Source organism: the organism of the source record quoted next, unplaced genomic scaffold, assembly GCF_019419815.1.
Source record: "Pyrus x bretschneideri cultivar Hongxiangsu unplaced genomic scaffold, Pyrus_bretschneideri_v1 Contig46, whole genome shotgun sequence".
Taxonomy (NCBI): Eukaryota; Viridiplantae; Streptophyta; class Magnoliopsida; order Rosales; family Rosaceae; genus Pyrus; species Pyrus x bretschneideri.
This window is the reverse complement of record NW_025999783.1, coordinates 984417-1005216: the sequence shown is the minus strand read 5'-3', so window position 1 is coordinate 1005216 and position 20800 is coordinate 984417. Positions and strand designations below refer to the sequence as shown.

At 36.6% G+C, this 20800-nt stretch overlaps 1 protein-coding gene across 1 annotated transcript; it reads right to left on the bottom strand.

Annotated features, from left to right (window-relative positions):
* Window positions 1-1039: 1039 nt before the first annotated feature.
* Window positions 1040-2188, bottom strand: LOC103952201. Its single transcript, XM_009363750.3, has 2 exons — window positions 2001-2188; window positions 1040-1797 (listed from the first exon to the last, which is right to left on the bottom strand). The coding sequence occupies exons 1-2, from the start codon at window positions 2125-2127 to the stop codon at window positions 1286-1288; spliced, it is 639 nt and encodes a 212-aa protein (XP_009362025.2). The 5' UTR covers window positions 2128-2188; the 3' UTR covers window positions 1040-1285.
* Between the last annotated feature and the right edge of the window lie 18612 nt (window positions 2189-20800).

Below are 20800 nucleotides of genomic sequence, written 5' to 3'. Positions count from 1 at the left end.
TGGCAACGCCTTGGCACTGAAGCTGTGCTATATTCTCATCAACTCTCTCTCTCTCTCTCTCTCTCTCTCTCTCTTAAATATTCTAGAGCTAGGGAGATAAGAATGTGTGGGAGGGAACGATAGTATAACCAAATTCCCTAACCATCTTGTCTTTGTGCCTCTCCAAATACTCCTTTGTTGCATTGGAGCATTCAGTTGTAACTTCCACCTACTTGTTATTCCTAAATTAGCAAAATTTACATGCCCCCAAAAAATCTAGACGAGTCTCAGTCGTTTGTCTCCAGAAGAAAAGTTAGCGAATCGTAACAACACACACACACATATATATAGATGTACATATATATACATATACAAATGACTATATATATATGCTAAAGAGGTGGCCAGCTAGAAACTAGCTTTCACGAAAATTTAAACAAATTAAAAAAAAATAGAAGGCCGTTCTAAATCTTGTTGAAACAAGCTAGGTTAACTAAAAATTAGAGAAAAGCAAGAGAAATCATAAATATAACAGCAGCTAAGATATGAACTGAGCATTGTTGTATGCGAAATCTGCATTTACGGATGGTTGCAGCTTAATCTAAGAAAACATCTCAACTGCTTCGTCAGCTGCCAAAATTGTTGCCTCTTGAGGCTTAAAATTTTCTGTTTCCTTCTCCATAGCTGCCACAGTTGCTTCCAATGCAAGTCCCGCCTCTTCTAGGATATAGGGTTGGCCTTCTGTTTTGCTGCTAGGACACGTTCCTTGTGCGCTTCAGCTCCATTCACTAGCTACTTTCTGTGGCAGAGTGACGTTAAAACGGAAGCTGGAAAAACCTGATGCTAATTTTGTGGTACTCTCAGACTTGGAGGGTTTCTCCTATTCGAGTCACCCTAGCAGGCTCAAAATTTTGGAAGAAAGAATGTACTGTGCCATCAGTACTTGGCCTTACTGCCGTTGGATTAAGATCAAATGGTGGGTGGCCATGATTTCTGTAAACCCGAGGTCTACGAGAACATGACTGCTAATCTAGCTATAATAATAGTACGTACGAAAATCTAACTGAACAATTCTGATGAGATTAGTATTTGATAGCGGTTGATTCGTTTCATAGTTATTCCAAGACAAGCAGTACAAGCCTACAAGCAAAGGAAATCCGACCAACATGAGCAACTAGCTATTCCAAGAACGTAATTAAACACGAGAAAACAATCAACAAAGTAGTATCTATCCGCCATGAATGAACAGAAAAGGCAATCCAACAGCTGCAGCCACCGCATGTTCCAATCCTAAGCTTCATTACGATTATATCTCGGAAGAGGAATCAGAAGAGGAATCGGAAGAGATAACAGAAGGGGAATTGGAATCGGTATCATCCCATAAGGATGGTTCACCTCTCTCCACTCGTGCCCTGGACATTTCAGCCATTTCTCTCTGTCTTGCCATGAATTGCTCCACTTCCTCGTCGGTTGGGTACTCATGTGGCAGAGCCGCAGCACGCCTATAGAAACGAGCATAAGAGCGGCCATGACCGCAGACGTTACCCACTAAACCACAAGTCCTACAAATTAGTATATAGCCCTTTCCAACTTCAGTTACGCCCAACGGGACACGTTTCCGGTAGGGACACAGATGTTGGAGGTGGCCGTCCTTAAGGCAAACTGCACAATGCTGATTCTGAGAATGGCATTTCTTAGACTCACGGTAACGTTTCTTCTTTGACTCACGGTAACGTTTCTTCTTTGAAGTAGGAGTATCATCACCAAGTTGGAGTTTGCTCATAGAGCTTTCGACAGCTTTTGTTTCTTTCTTCTCATCTGTTTGTTGCACATAAATTAATTAATACTAGATATATTTACTCAGCTAATTAACAGGTCAAATTAAGGGAGCAGGGCACCCTTGTATTTTGGGTTTAACAGCAATTAAGCTGCAACGTTTTTGGTTAATATGCAGAATTTACAAACCCTAAAACAGAAACCAAACGCATATATATATACACCAAGACAAATCCGGATCTCACCTCGGAGCTCCGCCGGTTGGGCTGGATTCTTCCCCCGCCCGGAATCTAATCGCGCGAGCCAATTGGCCCTTCCTCTGCCTCTGCCTCCACCTCCGCGCTTGGCATCGTCTCTGGGTACCCGGATCATGGCTTCGTCTGTGCGAGAGAGACTCAGAGAGATTGCACGAGTGTGGAGATTTACCTTATAGGGTTACGCTTTTGACAAAACAATGAAATTACCCTTATACACACCAACTTATTCCACGTCATTCAACCGTCCTGCTCTTCATATAAAACAAGGATAATATTACAGACACCAAAATTGAAAAATCAACACGTTAATCAACGTTTAAGTAAGAATATAATCATTAACAACCACATCATTTTGTTTAAAAAATTTGGTCTCCTTAGCATTATCCAAAAATAAAAAAAATTCGAATGGGAGATCAAACTTAACTCGAAAAAAATTGAACCAAATAAAAAACCAAATCGAAATACAAAAACCGACCCGAACACAAAGGGATCGGTCACAAACCGAAATATATATTTAAATTATTTAATGTTGTAAACATTCCTAGTTTAAGTATGATTGTGTAAATCTTAGATTAGATTTGATTCTAGTTATCATTTCCTATTGTATCTTGTATTCCTTGGGGAAGAAGGAATATCTTCTCTCTTTTACTACTATAAATAAAGGCACAAGGTAGGAGGGATAACAACACACACATTCCCTACAATTCTACAAACACATCTCTTTCTCTTCTCCTTGCCGCCGGCCCCTTCTCTCCTTGTCAAACAAAATAGACCACACAAGTTATCAGTACGCTTCTACTGCTGCGCTTAGGAATCTAACGTTGAAGAATTTTTCTGCATCAAACCAATTCATTCATATCATCACACAATCAGGTTCTTTCAAAACAACGGTTTTTATCTTGATATTTTTGCAGCCCTAAGCATGAACATTTACCATAATGCATGACCCAACTTTATGTTTTACGAATTTTAGATTCTACATGAATTGTGTATGCCTCATAATCATAATTATTGAATTATGTGAATTTGATATTGGTTATGAATTGCATCAAATATATATATATATATGCATCAATTAAATTATACATGAATTACATTAAATTATTTATATGCATATGATTGGATTGATAAAAAAAAAGAAAATAAAACTGGAATCGGGAAACCTAGGGTTCTTCGAACCTATGCACTTACACCATGCAAGGCTGCAAGCCACCAGGCCAGCAGCTTGCGATGGCCCATCCCATTCCCTCGCTAGGCCTGTAGCTTGCATCAAGTCCCCAAAGCCGGAGCCATAGGCTCTAGGTTGAAATCAAACACACCCCGATGCCCACCACGGCGTCTCCACCATCACAGGATGGCCTGCAGCCCATCCTCACACCTTGAGTCACCATGTTTGATGGCCTGAAGCTCGTCCTCGACATCAATTGAATCTCCTCGGTTTTTTGTTGAAAAACCTAATTCGAAATTCTAGGGTTGTACAACAAATGTTGAGATTTTTTTTTTCAAATCTCCGTTCATATTTGAGGTCTTTGACGACTCACGGACTCATCCCAAGCATCATTATCCTAACGCCGACCGCCTAACGTGGCGCCATCGACCAAACCCGGCGTTCTTCCCTAATAGCGCACACCCAACATGGCTATGATGTATGACCCGAGCCCTATTGGGCTCCATCTCTCGGGCCGCATAAAGATTTTGTTTTTGGCTTTTGGGCTCGCCTGCAGCGGCCTATACCGTTTGCACCTCTCCCTATAGGCATGCAGTACCCGAGACCACTAGCCCAATTTTTGGGCCTAGGTAGCACGGACCAATTTTTTTTTTTTAAGCCACCCGTGAGCTTATTTTTTTTTCTTTTGGGCCCCGAGTTTTATTCGCCTAATTATTTTAGGCCCAATGGGTTTTGTTTTTTTTCACCCATACTTTAATTTGGCCTGAAGTCCAAATAATTAAAATTCAATTTTAATTGTAAACGTAAATTTTATATTTTTGCATATTCTTGTTGCATATTTGTTTGCATATATATTTGTGTTTGCTTGTAGGAATATATGAACTTGAAGTTCATAATTATTTTGAAACTTAAAGTTTCTTACATACATGCCTTGTTTCAAAACCTAAAGTTTTTCATTTAAAAAACCCGAAGTTTTTCATGCAAGATTTAACCAAATCATGTCTATTAGAACCTGTATGTTCTACTCCTATGTGAATGGATTGATTTTTTCTCCATTACACTAACCACATCCTGTCCATCTATTTTGTGATCGGAACATGTCGAATTTGAACAAACTTGACTTCATCGCTTTAGAGGTCTTTGGAAGGAACTACCTCAAGTGGGTCCAAGATGTGAAGCTCTACCTCACTGGAAAGAACTTGCGTCTTGCCATTGAAGAAGCAACGGACGAGCCTATTGGTGAAGCTGAAAAAGCCATTGCTATGATCTTCATCCGAAGACATATTCATGATGCTCTGCAAACTGAATATCTTACTGAGGAGGATCCACATGCATTATGGGTCACTTTGGATGATCGTTATGATCACCAAAATGACATATTCTTGCCTGAAGCAAGACACGACTGGCAGCACTTGCGCTTCCAAGACTTTAAGTTTGTGAATGAATATAATTCTGAAGTTTGTCGAATCCAATCACTTCTCAAGTTTTGCAATGAAACTTTGACTGAAGATGATCTCTTAAAGAAGACCTATTCGACTTTCTCTGCTTCTAATATTGTCCTACATATATAATATAAAGTTTAGAAGTTCATTAAGTTCTTGGATTTGATCTCTGTTTTACTTATGGCTGAAAAACAGAACCAGCTGTTGATGAAGAAGCATCAAGCTCAACCTACTAGGGCAACTATTGTGCTTGAAGCATATTATAGCACCAACCAACGCCCAAAACGCCAAAAGAGGCGTGGTAGGGGCGGCCAGAAGCCATCCTACCAAGGTCAATAGAGTCAAGGCCCATCTAAGGGAGGAAACAAAGCCCAGAAGCATCCAAACCTTGCCCCCAAGGTCCCGAACTTCAAGAATAAGGGCAAAGTACCTGAAACCATGGATGCAGACATGTGCTATCGCTGTGGTTCAAAGGACCATTGGTGCCGTGTTTTCCGAGCTCTCAAGAAGGTTGTAGATGAATATCATTCTTGTTATGGATGTGATTACTTTTCGCTACCTTATCAGTTTGGTAGTTTCTGAAAAACTGGCTATGCTGTTGATGGATGTAGTAACCGCGTATCTCTATGGGGATCTTGATACGGAAATTTACATGAAAGTTCCTGAATGACTTACATTGACTGGTTCAAATATTTCCAAACCTCGAAACACGCTCTTAATTAAGCTGAGGCGTTCACTTTATAGTTTGAAACAATCTGGAAGAATACGGTATAACCGTCTAAGTGAGTATTTGACTAGTTAGGGATATGTGAACAACGAACTATGCCCTTGCGTGTTCATTAAGAAGTCACATTTTGGATTTGTGATTGTTGCAGTATATGTCGATGACATGAATCTTATCGGAACTCCTGAAGAGCTCGCGAGAATTGCCGTGCACCTGAAGTCGGAATTTGAGATGAAAGATCTATGTAAGACTCGATACTGTCTCGGTCTCGAGATAAAGCATTGCTCGGATGGAATCTTAGTACATCAATCGAACTACACCCAAAAGATGTTGTGCCGCTTTAATGAGGATAAAGTGAAGCCTTCGAGTACTCCTATGGTCATTCGTTAGCTGGATGCAAAACGAGATCCTTTTCGTTCAAATAAGGATGATGAAGGGATTTTGGAGCCTGAAGTTCCTTATCTAAGTGCGATATGCGCTTTATTGTACTTAGCTCAATGCACTAAACCCGACATCTCATTCGCTGTTAATCTTTTGGCAAGATACAGTAATGCACCAACACGCAGACACTGGATTGGCGTGAAAGACATCTTTTAGTAACTTAAGGGTACTACGAATTTTGGCTTGTTCTATCCTTACGAATCCTCAAATGATGCCGCACCCTATGATCTCGAGTCGATTCTCGCCTTGTTGGTTATGCCGACGCAGGATACTTATCTGATCCGCACAAGGCGTGCTCTCAAACGGGTTATGTCTTTACCGTTGGAGGCATCGCAATCTCTTGGAGGTCAACTAAACAGACCTTAGTTGCCATTTCGTCTAACCATGTTGAAATTCTCGCCTTACATGAAGCAACTCGAGAATGTTTTTAGTTGAGAGCAATAGTGGGCCATATTCGAAGCTCTTGCAATCTTTATCCCGCCGTTGATGTCCTGACGATGATCTTTGAAGACAACGCAGCTTGCATCAAACAGCTCAAGAAAGGTTACATCAAAGGAGACAACACCAAGCACATTGCACCGAAGTTTTTCTTTTCACATCAACAACAAGAGCATCAGAAGATTAAAGTCACACAAATTCGTTCACAAGACAATTTGGCCGATCTCTTCATGGAATTGGTATGCGTAAACTTTCTGAGTTGTAACTTTTCTATTTCTCTTTGGAATTATGTCAAACTCAAGGGGAGTATCCTGTAGATACTTGCTTGATCTTAATGTACTCTTTTTCCCTACGATTAGGAGCATTCTTCCCACTGGGTTTTTGCTACCTAACTAGGTTTTAACGAGGCATCCACCTTGGGCTGGTCATATCCCTGATGACATCTTGTAGATGTTTCTTTTGACTTTGCATTTCTCACACATTTTTCCTTAGACTATGGATTTTGTCCCTACTCGGGTTTTTGCCATAGCCTTAGGGTTTTTTTAGTGAGACTTACTACTTATGCAAGTTCCTACTTTATTGAGAATAAGCGTTGTTCCTTAGAATCAGTGTCGATGAGTCGATTTCTTCAACTTCTGCATGACGCTAAATCTACCTTGAGTATTTACACACTCAAGGGGGAGTGTTGTAAACATTCCCAGTTTAAGTATGATTGTGTAAATCCTAGATTAGATTTGATTCTAGTTATCCTTTCCTATTATATCTTGTATTCCTTGGGGAAGAAGGAATATCTTCTCTCCTTTACTACTATAAATAAAGGCACAATGTAGGAAGGATAACAACACACACATTCCCCTACAATTTTACAAACACATCTCTCTCTCTTCTCCTTGCCGCCGACCCTCTCTCTCCTTGTCAGATAAAATAGACCACAACATTTAATATAATATTTAATTTTAAAAACCAAAAAGATTGAGAATATAACCACCTTGATAGCAAGTTAAAGTTTTGTCATGCCACTTGGTAATGTTGTGAATAACGTATTCAAATATTTAACAAAGCTCTAGCCACACCTTCATCCTCCTTTATTTTTATTTTACAACAAACGACAGTGTAGTATTTTGTTAATCAACACAAACAAATACAAGGGTGTCATTGGGTACATAGCTCCAATGACCAATAAATTGATCTGGAGTGAATTTGCGCAAACAAACAAATAAGAGTAAGCCTTTAGTAGACTATCGCAAGCACGAACACACAATCACCAAGCACACAAGTGCCACTAGTACAGAACTGTCACAATAAACGATAGCCGTAACAGAGCAATACAGGCAGCCACAATGGTCATCGCTAAATAACGAGGCCACATAAAATCATTGGGGTAGAGCGGGGCCACATCAAGTTATTGTTGATAGACGAGATTGCAAAATGCATCGCAAAAAGGCGAAGACCAATCTAGCCAAAACAACAGTGCCATCACGGTACACATAAGGTGAGTGAAAAAAAATACACCACTTTGAGAAGGGATTCGTTGGTCCGCTCATCACAGAGAGGGGACAAGGCACTCAGGCCAAGACCACCTACAAATTCGATAGAGTGAGGTACAGGCATCCACACATTGAGCACCACAAGGGCTAGCTACAACAGGCAGTGGAGCGACCAGGTTTGAGCTGCACAAGTCTAGTCACCAGATCAAGCCGAGACGCCATATCTGAGTGCACACGTCAGTGCAGCCACAAAAACCAGGCGAGGAAGGTGACACTAACCTGTAAAAGAGTTGACAAAGGTGGATCCAACTTACATGCAGCCTAATCCACCCCACATAAAGAAAAGCCAGCGTCGAATGAAAAAAATCTTGAAAGGGCATGGCCCGGATCATGGTATAATGCATAATCTGAGGAATGTTGCACACAAAATGGTGGGAGAGAAGCACAGGAGGGGAGATGAGGTAGGTGAAGGCCGGAAAAGAGAAGTTGAAGTGATTTTAGGGGGAAATATGGTCGTGTATGGCTAGGGGGAAAAGGCTGAGATGAGGAAGTGAGGGAAAGAGGAAGAGAGAAAAGGCTAGGAGGGAAGCTGCCACTGGCCCCCATCCATAGCCAAAAGCCGGCGGCGATGCTGGTAGCCAACTAAGGTTTTGTTAAAGGGGAGAGCTTTTGAAGAGAGAGAGAGAGAGAGAGAGAGAGAGAGAGAGAGAGAGAGAAAGGTCTTTATCCTCATTTTCGTTCCCATCTCTCTCCTCTCTCTTTGTCTGGGGAACTCACTTGCCAATTTCTTGGAAAAATCACATCTTTACGGTGCTTCACTGTTGCATTGACCATGGTGGAGACTTTGCCTCTAGAGCGGTTCCATTCACCAAGGTAAGTGCTCTCGTTATCCTTAACCGTTCAACTTTAAGATTTGTTCTACTTTGCAAGTTCATTGGATTTGGCCAAGTGAGTTTTGTTTAATTCTGCAAGTTCCTCATTAATTTGGCAAAAATCTGAGGTAGAAGATTGATTTGGGGAAGAATTTAACTCACTCACACTCACGCCTCACCTAGTCACTCCCGCATGCGACCTTTTTCTAGCTGCAAAGATTGATACCTTTTTTTTTTTTTTTTTTTTTTTTTTTTTTAATCTCAGCTTGAATTTTTGGTTTTGAGTTGAATTTTATGATTGTTATTGAAATTATGAATTTAGATGCCATTTTGTATGTGTACATTTCACTTTCAATGAGCTATTTGATGGCATTTTGTATGAATTCAGATGACATTCTGTTTAGTTGCAATGATGAATGTAAAGGTTTAGTTCTTGGTTTTCGGAATGAACTGGGCCTTCGTGTTCGATACGATTCACTGTGGTTTTGGGTTTAATTCTTGATTTATTGAAAAACAATATTCAAGTAAAATGAAAAACCAAACCGAATCAAGCTGAATCGAAAAAATTAAAGCAAAATTAAATTGATTCGAACTTAAAATAAAAAAAAAAATCAAATTGGACCGAACAAATAATAATTTCGGTTCGGTTTAAAGGTGTTTCTAAATATTTTGAACAGGATGTTCGCATTTTCACTTATACATAATCTATGGAGCTTTGACTTTGCAATCAAATCGGTTTTAGTCCAATAAAACTTTAAATTCGCTTCAGTTTAAGGGTGTTTCTAAATATATTGAACAAGATGTTCGAATTTTCACTAATACATAATCTATGGAACTTTGAATTTGCAATCAAATCGGTTTTAGTCAAATAAAACTTTAAATTCGCTTCGCTAGAAAGTATTCTTTTGAGATTTAGCGCTCATAGATGACATCATGATAAAAACATAAACGTGTGCCCTTCAATTTAAACAAATCTAATAAAGAAATTGACGTCTACTTAAGAGAGCGATGAGTAAAGCCCCCATTCAAGAACTGAGTCCTTTTGCTAGGATTAGGGTGTATTCTTATCATGAACATATAAGTATCGTTATTTTATATTAATCTTAGTTATTTTCATGTTGAGTAATTGTTATTGTGCTTTGGTGTTATCAAATAACTGGCCATTTTTGTGTGAATAACTAAATTGTGACTGATAGATTGAGTTCAGTAGATTGCTTCTCATAACAATTACCATGAATTACATAATCAAGTAGAATACTAGTTATAATTTGTGTACTATCGTATAATTACTCATTAAGCGTAAAAGGTTTCGGTTATCTATATTTGTGGCTAGACATAGCATGAGTCAATAGTTAGAAACATGGTTAGTATATTCTGACAGGAAATATTGACGAATCAAGGGATAATTGCTAGCAACATGGGAATAATTTGATGTTAATATGAATAACGAGATTAGATGGGATTGAGAATGAGCAACCTGATGTCCTAGTGCTTCTATACATAAATCTTTTATAATTCATTCACGTTTACTTCATGTTCGATCAATTGTTATTTTTACTTTAGTTTCGTTTCTTTGCATACTTGAATTTGTGATCATAATCCTTCTTTTATTTAATTTTAGTTTGAAGTCAATCGCAATAGTAAATTTAGGTTAATCTGATCCTTGTTAGAACGACACTTTACTTATCACTATATTACTTGGACGATATTGTACACTTGCAATTATCAACAACACCCTATTTCAACCTGCAAGCAGCAATAAAAATGGCTATGGAAGAAGATGAAGTAGAAGCAGAGCTCCTGAAATGTTTTTGTATTAGTATCTTTTTTTATCAAATTAACCACTGGACAAAGCCATTACACAGTGGACCATTTATAATACTCACAACCCTACTGCCAGTTAGCAGAATTTAACAAACTTTCCTAACTCCCATTTTACTAACTAAATCAATGACTAACTATGAATTTGAGTATTTATCAAATATAACAAAATATTAGCTCATAATTTCAATAACATCTTTAGATATATTCAAATTCTCACTTAAATAGACACAAATACCCTTAATATATTCTCTCGATTCACTACCGTGAATGATAATCTTCAAAATATAATCTAGACAAGGACAACACCCTTAATAATGCAAAGGTGTGGAAAATTAAATACGAAACACATATAATTCAAAGGAAAATTGAGATAAATAACGTTATAAAAATTGACAATTCATTCTTCCTTAAATATTCAATCGAAGGAAGAATCTACAAAAGCAAAGAGACAATGTAGATGTGGAAAAATGAAAGAAAAAAAAATCCAGCATATACTAGATTTAAAGCTTAAAGGTATTTACGTCTATTTAAGGGATTTATTTATTTATTATTTATTTTTGGATAGAAAAAAGCATTAAATAATAAAGCTTCTAGTACAACTAGTTCCAGCACAGTCAAAGTAAAAAGCATGAAGAGCAGAACTAGCTAGGGATACAATGGTCCTAGAAATGGGGATTCGAGATGGAAAGGCCAAAGTGAGCTAAAGCATCTGCCGTTAACTTCCCTGAAAATATGCTTCCCTTCCACAAAAAGGAACTCTTTAGCAAGCATCCGAATGTCTTGCACAATGGAATGAATATGCCAAGGAACCTCCCATTGCCCAAAAGCCGCATTGATGACAATATTAGAGTCTCCCTCAACAAGAAGCTTTTGGATTCCCTTGCGCCTAGCAAACTTGAGGCCTTCACGTAGACCAACCTCCTCCGCCACCGTGATAGTAGTGCCATCCAACTTGAAGGCACCATCTCCAAGAACATAAGAGTCATGATTTCAGATTACAAAAGCCGCAGCCGCCCGGGAACCAGCCACCGAACCATCAAAATTAAGCTTAAATACATCTTCTTGATCCGGAGGCCACCATTTTATGCTAAAGCTAGTTTGGGGAAGACCATTGCAGTTCTTTCTACCATTGGCATTCAGAAAATCCAGACCCACGGTGCCGGCAGCCGAGAGACATCTCCATGGGTTCGGACTCACACTCCTGAAGATTAAATTATTTCTTTATGTCCAAATTTGCCAGCAAGTAAGAAGCAGTTTACTTAACTCCGATAGTGTATCTGAATCTTTGTAATTAAGAGAATCCATCCAGTCAAGGAAGTGATCAAAAGAAAGCAATTGATTCCAAACTTTCTTTGCAAAGGTGCAATTATGAAAAGATGTAATTGATCCTGGTATGTAAACGACCTTGAATAAAAAGCCATATTTTATCAATATTTTTAACAAACTTACCTAGTGTGCTCCTGGTAGGTAAACGACCTTGAATAAAAAGCCAGGCAAAAATTTTAACTTTCGTAGGAATTGAGAGTTTCCACATTTTCCTTAATAGACTAAAACGAGCATCAGATTGATTATTCTTATTTTGAAGCCAAGTGGCTGATTTCACTGCAAACTTACCATTCTTGGAGTGCCCCCAGATTAATTTATTCTTGATTGGGTTCACAGGAAGCGAGACTAAGCAAATTTTCTTGCACATATCAATATTTACTAAAGAATTTAATTTAGTGCGATCCCAGTGCAAATTATCAATAACACCACACACCTTTAGGTTCCAGTCAATATTAACACGGTTGTTCTCCTCAATGAGCTGGAAAAGCGGGAAAGGAAAAACCCAATTGTGGGTCCAGAAGAAGATATCTTCCCCGTTTTCCACATTAGGATATGCCTATTGGCCAGAATACTTTTCCAAGTCATAGAGTGATGTTGCCTCATTTTAGCAGTTAAAAACTCATCATTCCGCAGGTATTTGCTTTTAGCTATATTCGCCCACCAATTGTTTTCATTAGTGATAATTTTCCCAACCTAATTTCGCTACGCAAGTGTTGTTAAAGTCGTTAATACGTTTAATCCCCAAACCACCCTGATTTTTCGGGGTACACACTTTTTCCCAGGCTATAGGTTTAAGTTTGGTTTGTCTTCCCTAGAAAAAATCCCTACATTCCTTATTAATTTTGGATGTTACTCTATCTGGGCATTTGAAACAGGACATTATGTGGTTTGGCATACCAGTAAGATTAGAATTAATAAGTGTCAAACGACCAGCCTTAGAAAAGGTATGCTCTTTCCAACTGGCTAGCTTTTGTTTCACACGCTTCAAAAGTTCAGTTTCATTAACTGGATCTTTCTAGAAAACAATATTATGTACACCAAGGTCAAGCTTAACAAATAGTGGTTTTGTGTTGTATGGTAAGGATGTTAACTATAGAGCATCTTACCTGATTATTGATATTATTTGAGAAATAAATGGAGGATTTATGGAAATTTACCTGCTAGCCAACCGTCGAGGAGAAAGGGTTCAAAAGATGAAGAATGTGTTTAGCTCCCTTGGATGTGGCTTTGGCAAATAGAAGACAGTCATCAACAAAAACCAAATTAGAGATTCTGTAACCCCTTAGAGATGACAAAATTCCCACATGAGATTTAGGGTTAGTAGCCAGCATATTGAAATGTCTACTTAGAGTCTCCATACACAAAATGAAGACATAAGGAGAAAGAGGATCTCCCTGTCAAATACCACGCTTAGGGAAAAAATAACCATAAGCAGATCCATTAATTAGAATCGAAAAAGAGGTGGAAGTGACAAATTCCATAATTAAATTAATCTACTGGCTATTGAATCCAAAACGACTTAAAACATACCGAATATAGACCCCAATTTAACAAATCATAAGCTTTCTCAAGGTCAAGCTTAACACCCATCGTACCCAAAATCCCTTTCTTAGATTTGAAAGATGAAAAAAGCTCATGGGCAATTAAAATATTATCATGAATTGAACGATCCGGAGCAAAAGCTCCATGATTCGGTGAAATGCAAAATAGGTCTATAATTAGAAACAGTTGATGGGTTATTGACTTTAGGGATCAAAGCAATGTTTGTATGATTTAGGTGGCGAAGACTTGAACAATTAAGAAAGAAGTCCTTAATCGTAGCTAGGAGAGACAGTGTCCTTAAGCTCATTCCAGTAATTTTGGAAAAAAGCCGCACATAGTCCATCTGGACTTGGAGCTTTTAAGGCTCCAATGCTATTCACAGCATCCCAAATTTCCTCATCCAAAATAGGTAATAATAATTGCCTATTGTGTAATTCAGTAATAGAAGGACTAATGATATCAACCAGACTAGCAAGAGTGTCCTGGGAAGGATGAATAGCACAAGCGAATCGTAGTTTGAATTCCTGCACAAAAACTTGTTCTAAACCCTCCCCCACATTCCACCAGAACCCATTATGGTCTTTAATAGTTTTAATCTCATTTCTTTTCTTTCGAATAGATGCCACAGTTTGGAAGAACTTTGTATTTTTGTCTCCCAAATTAAGCCATCGAACTTTAGCTTTTTGGGCCTACATGACTTCTTCGTCCAGCAGAAGAGAAGGGAGATTTGATTTAATGTTGTTTTCCTCCTGCAAGTGCTCATTAGAATCAATAGTAGCATCACTAGACATAATTCTAGTTTGAATGTCATTAAGGGCAGATAAAAGTTTATCCTTTCTCTCCTTAAATTTCCAAAAGTCTCTTTGTTCCAATTACAGACCAAAAATTTAAAGGTACCAGCACAAGCAACAAATCTATCTTGAGGTCTATGTCCACTATCACAAGTCCAAGATTTCTTAACAAAAGATTTAAACTCCGCGTGACGAATCCACATTACTTCAAACTTAAAAGCTGAAACGGTTCTTTTATTCAAGATAATATTATTAGATAGCAATATGGGGCTATGATCCGAGCCAAAGATCAGATAGTTATGAAGGGAATAATCATGGAAGTCACATAACCATTGAGAGTTTGCAACACAACGATCAAGTCTTTCATAAATCCTAGTGTTGTCACCATGCCCATTAGTCCAAGTAAAGGGAACCCCGGAAGCAGATAAGGAGATTAGATTACCGTTATTGAGAAAATCAATGAAAGCATTCATATGAGAAGTCGTGCTTAAATTGGCCCCAAGCTTCTCAGAAGTATCAATAATGCTATTAAAGCCTCCAATTAGGCACCAAGGCTTTGCCCCAGGATTATGAGTGAGTAATTCAGCCCGCAGACTAGCTGGGAGCTGTTTTTGATACACGAAAGTATAAACTGATGTTTGTTATTAAATAACTCGCTGACAAGAGAATGGATAAAGCGATGAGAATAACTTAAATTAGTAACTGCAGTAGTATTAGAATTCCAAAAGAAGCACACACCTCCAGCTCTCCAGGAGGGATTACAGCAAAAAACCTGATCAAATAAGCCCCTGTAGAAGTTCTTATGGACATTATCTAAAGCTTGCTTGGTATCAAAAAGACAAAAAAGGTGAGAGTTGGGGGTGGGGGTTTCGTCCATCTCAAACAGTTTGGTTGGCAGGGTGGGTGGGTTTGCAGAGGGGTGATAGAGAGTGGGTCTTCCAGAGAGGGGTTTGGGTGTAGAGAGAGTGATTCGAGGGAGGGATTTGGGAGTGATTCGAGGGTACACGATTAACCCTTGATTTGGGGAATCACTGTCTGTGTGCTTCTACAGGCGTTGATGTAGTTCTAGAATTCTGGACTCTTTTTTCCATATCGATCTCACAAACCTTTCTGTTGCTCTCAAACCTGGCCTTTCCTCGCTCTCCGATCTCGACTTGTCTCTCTTTCTTGCTGAAAACGACCAACCCTGTAAAATTTGTTCAGATCTTTCTCTCGAAGACTATAAATCAGATGGCCCTATGACTGGAAAATAGTGAATTTGGTGTCGATTCGAATGCAGGTTTTGGCACGATGCTGTGTGGTTTGGGCTGGAGAAAGGGAAACCACGTGAATGTACTTGACAGTTTCACAACCAAGGTATTATATCTCAATTAAATATTCCAGCATCTTGATTGCTTACTTTACCCCGTACATTATGCCAAGATTGATCAGACCCCATTGATCCAATTAGAGATAGTTTATAACGGTTCAGGGATGAGGATGATTGATTATAGTTATTCTCCAAAGATTTTTCTCCAGTATATGACATACCCACTGACTATGAAAACCATGCTAGGAATTTCAATATAACTGTTCTATCTATGAATATATATTGAGGTATAGATAACCGACCTTGATGGTGATATAATTCTCTCTCTCTCTCTCTCTCTCTCTCTCTCTCTCTCTCTCCCTCCCTGATTACTATTCTTACTAATTCTGATCTATCCACTCTTGCTACGTCTTAATCTTATGTACACTCATATCACTGCATCGGTACATCTTTTTGGGTTGGCGTGCGTAGTTACTGTTCTATTGAATATGATTTTCTTTTCTTGATTGTTCGTAGTTGGGTGAGAGGGCAGCAAATATTTTCAAGCATCTCTTTCCAGTGCTAAAGGCGGATACGAAATGGATAATCACTTTCGCCAATCGATCTGACTACATTTCGTTCAGGTTGGTTTGTTGTCACATCTCTATAAGGATGGTTGTTGATATATGATATATGAACAACGATTTTCACGCTTCCCATAAGTACTACTATATGCAGATGTGGTGAATGTGGATAGGGCTTTCTTGAATGGTACCTAGTCGACCTACTTTTATTTGGTTAGAACATATATTATGCAACTGTTTTATTTGGTCATTAGATACGAATAACTGTTTTCCTTTGTGTTTCCATTTCCATTAACAATTTGAGAACCTACAGGCACCCTACTCATGAGAAGCCTGGAGTTCCTAAATCATTGAGCTGAAGGAGATCAGTCCTCGGTTTGAATTCAGGCTTTTTAAGGCTTTTAGGCAAGGCCAACTTTATTGATTCAAGATTTATGTTTAGCTTTTGGCGAGGCTGACTTGCAATGGAATCAGTTTGTCATGTGTATTTGTAGTAGCTTCGTGTTTGTCGATTTTCTATAAATTACTCATACTTTGTTATGTGTTTTCCAGACGAACATGGCAGATCCTTCCGCTTGGTTACACATGCATCAGCTATAGCTCAATGGTTTAAAAAATAAAAAACCAGAAATATGGATATTCCAGCTTTCTATCGTTTTTTTTTTCCAATCTTAGTATAGAAATTTATACGGATTGTAAATTGGTTAAGCCTCTTTTCATTATTGTGAACATTTCATTGTTTATCATCAACTTTAAGCATTTTCACAGAGCTGATTCATTATCTACCTTTGTGCTATTCTCATTTCAAATAAAGCCTTACCCTATTCCCCCTTTCTAAGATAACAATTTCATTATTTGTTATACCTGTGTGCTATTTATTTCTATTGAAATATAATTTGTGCTAAATTAGTTTTGGGAAAACTAATGGAAACACCCTAGAAAACTTTCATTTAACCTTAAAGACAAATAATTTCAAAAATGGCAATGTTGCCCTTGAAAACCTTATGACAGAAAAAACCAAAGGTATCACAATTCCAACATTCATCAGAAGTCACATGCTCTTCATCAAAGCAAATATAAAAACTCCAGGAGAAAAAACTATACAGTAGGTTCACATGCAAAGCAAAAGACAAGCAAGTTCACATGCAAAGCAAAAGGAGACAAGCAAATTCACTTGCATTTATCAAACAAAGTAAGAGTCAGACACATTTCAGAAATAGTGTTGATATTTTCAGCAGCAGTAGAAGCAAAGTGACAAGTACCAAAGAGATGTCCACACCATTCATTTGTAAATTTTTATACCGTTATATCCTCATTCAATATATATAAGTGGAGTTCCATTCATTGAAAAGATACCTCAGCATCCCAACACCTGAACACCCTACTCTCACCACATACTCACACCATCTTCATACTCTCAAGCATCCGTAGTCTTCATAGCATCCTTGTAAACACTTTCTTGTAAACAACTATCTTTGTAAACATTCTATTTATCAATAAAAGTTCAAGTGTACATATTCAAGCAATCTCCAAGTCTTAAGTAAGCTTTCTTTTCTTTCTTTAGTGTGTTTGTTTAATTAGACTTCTAGTCCAAAACAAGGAAACACTATTGTAGTTATATTATTAACTTGCTAAACTGGCGATCATACTTTTTTTGAGCACTCTATTATAGTTGAATGTTTGCCATACAAATAACTGGACATTAACCAAGGTACATCTGAGTTCTTCGTACCTCTGAGTTCAGCCGTTAAGGCCTTATACTTGTACTGTGAGTGGCCGTCCGAGTTTCATGTGCAAGGTTTTATGTCTAGTTGTTATAATGGCCATCTGACTATTTAAGCCTGCTTCGCGAATCTGGTATCAGAGCCAAGTTTAGCATTTGAATACTATAATTATGATAATAAAGTACCTTAAGGGCGGAAGTCATTGATACAACTGATATCACACTTGTTTATTTTGTATAAACAACATATATTATTGTCCTAGACACCCAACTATAAATAGTATAAAGAGAAGATTAGCATATATATCCAAAAGAATTAGTAGGACTTTGAAGAAGCAGAAGTTTTATCTTGGTTATCTTGAATATCCTTCATTTATTCATAAATATAATAATACAGAAGTGCATCACAAAGTTTTAGAGAGTTTCTAAGAGATCAGTTAGCCATAACTTTAGAAAAATGTAGACTGTAGTTCATGATAGATTATTTTAATTTTGAAATTAGGGAACCTCAAAAAAGAAAAATAACCTTAGACCTAAATAGTTTAGTTTGCTATTTTCCATTGAGAAAGCATAATCATATTTTGCATAGTGAAGAAAATCCATATGCCAGTAGTATTGTAGATCTTATTATTAGTCAAGCAGAAAATATAAAATTAGAAAATAATAAGCATAATCATTTGTTAAACCAATTGTTAGAGCATTTTCACAAAAGTTCTATAAAAACAATTAGACAAAATTTAGATTATATTACATCTCAGTTAGAAGACAATAATAAAAATATTCAAAGGTTTCCTAGCAAAAGAGAGATAAAAGAGCTTGTTGACCTCATAAATAGTAAGCCTAAGCAAGTAGAATTTAGATCACTAGAAATAGTTGAGCAATTAAAATTCGAAGTTGAAAAAATTCAATTAGTGCAAAAAGAGTTGAGTGAATAAGTACATAAGTTGCATAATAAAGTAAATAAACTATTAGTTTGATGACCGATTCTAGAACTAGCAAAAAATATATCCAAGCTTTGAAAGAAATTAGTAAGTTAGATAAAAAAACCAGTTGATTTAATAGATTTTTCAACACAAGTAGCCAGTGGTAATATTCCCATTAGGAAAAATAATTTAATTATTCAATTAGTTTTAAGTTTGGCTAAAAAATTAGATCAAGTTGAAGAACAAATAGCAAAAATAAACCAAGTTTTATATAACGCATATTCATCACTTCCACCATCTTTGCTAGATAAATTAGAAAATTTAACTTTAAGTGCAACTAATAATATTAGAAGACCTAAGCTAAATCCTTTTGATAATAGAAAATGGAACTCTTTAGGAAAAAAGGAAAAAGAAAAGAAGTAGTTAGAGTTGAAGATATTTATCCAAATGAAGAAAAAGCACAAGAATTTATTCGAAGAGGTTTTGAGAGAACATAGAAAAATAAATATAATTTGTATCAATTAGGTTTATTTGAAAATAGAAGCAGAATTGTAAGTAGCATCATTTAACATGAAGTTAGCTGTATTGATAAAGAAGTTACACTTAATTTAATTAGTAAAGAAGCAGTTACTCATTTGAGAAAATCATATTTTAGTCAAATTCATAAAGGAACAATATTAATTGAAATAGCAGGATTAACCAGAGCACAAGTAGGCACAAAAGCATTAGTATACATATATGATGATAGATGAGATAATTACCAACAAGCAGCAATAACAACAGCTGAAGTAGATTTAAGTTCAAACTTAGCAGTCATAGGTTGTATTCCAAATTATGCTATGATAGTTAATGAATTTAGTAAATATATTAAAGTAAGCATAAGAACAAAAAATTATAATATGAAAGGAGAATATAAAAATTTATGTATTAGCTTAATATATAAATTGATAAAGTGTCTGATAAATATAATCATAAGTTTAATTTAGAATTTCAAAATTTAGTTCAAACATTTAGTAGTAAATATGTAAATATGATAGAAGAAAAACCCGTAGATAATAGCTTTTTAGAAGGAACTTGGTGGACATTACCTAATTTACAAGTAGCAAGAAATAGACAACCAGATAAAGTACAAATATATGAAACTAGTACAGGTCAAGCAACAATTACGTTTAGTAATTACAAGCAACTAGAAAAAATAAAAGAGGATGAAAGTGAAATCGAAAATGAGAGTCTACATATGACTTTCGATAATTTAGATATTAATTTAGTTGAGAATTTTTTTGATCATATTGTAGATAAGCTTATAGAAGATATTGATCATTTAAATGAAGAACAATATTTAGAAAAATATAAGACATATGATTTAGGACTACACAGAATTTTAGATGAAGAGATGAAAAATTTAATTTTAGAAATAGGAGTAGGACATATTTTAGGATCAAAAGAATATAATAATTTATTAGAATTGAAAGAAGAATGTAACCCAGCAGAAGAAAGTAATACATCATGAGTAGAAAATCCAAGACACACAAATTGAACTGACTAACAATTTTGAGACCAACAAATGAACAATATAATGAAAAAGCAAAAGCAGATTACATAGAAGAAAGTATGATAAAACCACCTAGAAAAAATAGGATTCCATATTTAAGAGGGTTAGAACAAATTAATATAGTAGGTAATATATTAAATTTAGATAATGTAGATCCACAAGATTGGAAAAGAACGATTGAGAGATGGGAAAAGGGTTGTGTACATGCAACATTAATGTTAGATTTTAGTAATTCACAAAATATGTTAGATTACTTTGAGCATACTTTGGATGGTTTAGTTTTTGATTATTTTCAGTCATGGAAAGTCCAAAATCCAGAACAGCATCAGGCAGCTAAAACACATTTTAATATAGATGGTTTTGTTACTTTGATTAAACAAGAATTTTTAGATCATAATAGGTTAGATGGCAGAAGTGAACAAGAACAAATAAGAGCAATTAGAAATTTAGAACAATTACAAATTTGTGATTTACAGTATATATAGCTGCGTATACAACAGATTTCTTTAAATATTTAGGAAAAACATGTAGAATTAGTAATATTAATTTATTAGATACTTATATGACAAAAATAAAATGACCAATAGGAGAAACGATTTGGAATGAATGGCAAAAACATCCAAAGAAAAATGATAATGCAATAGGACCTAGAATTCAACATGT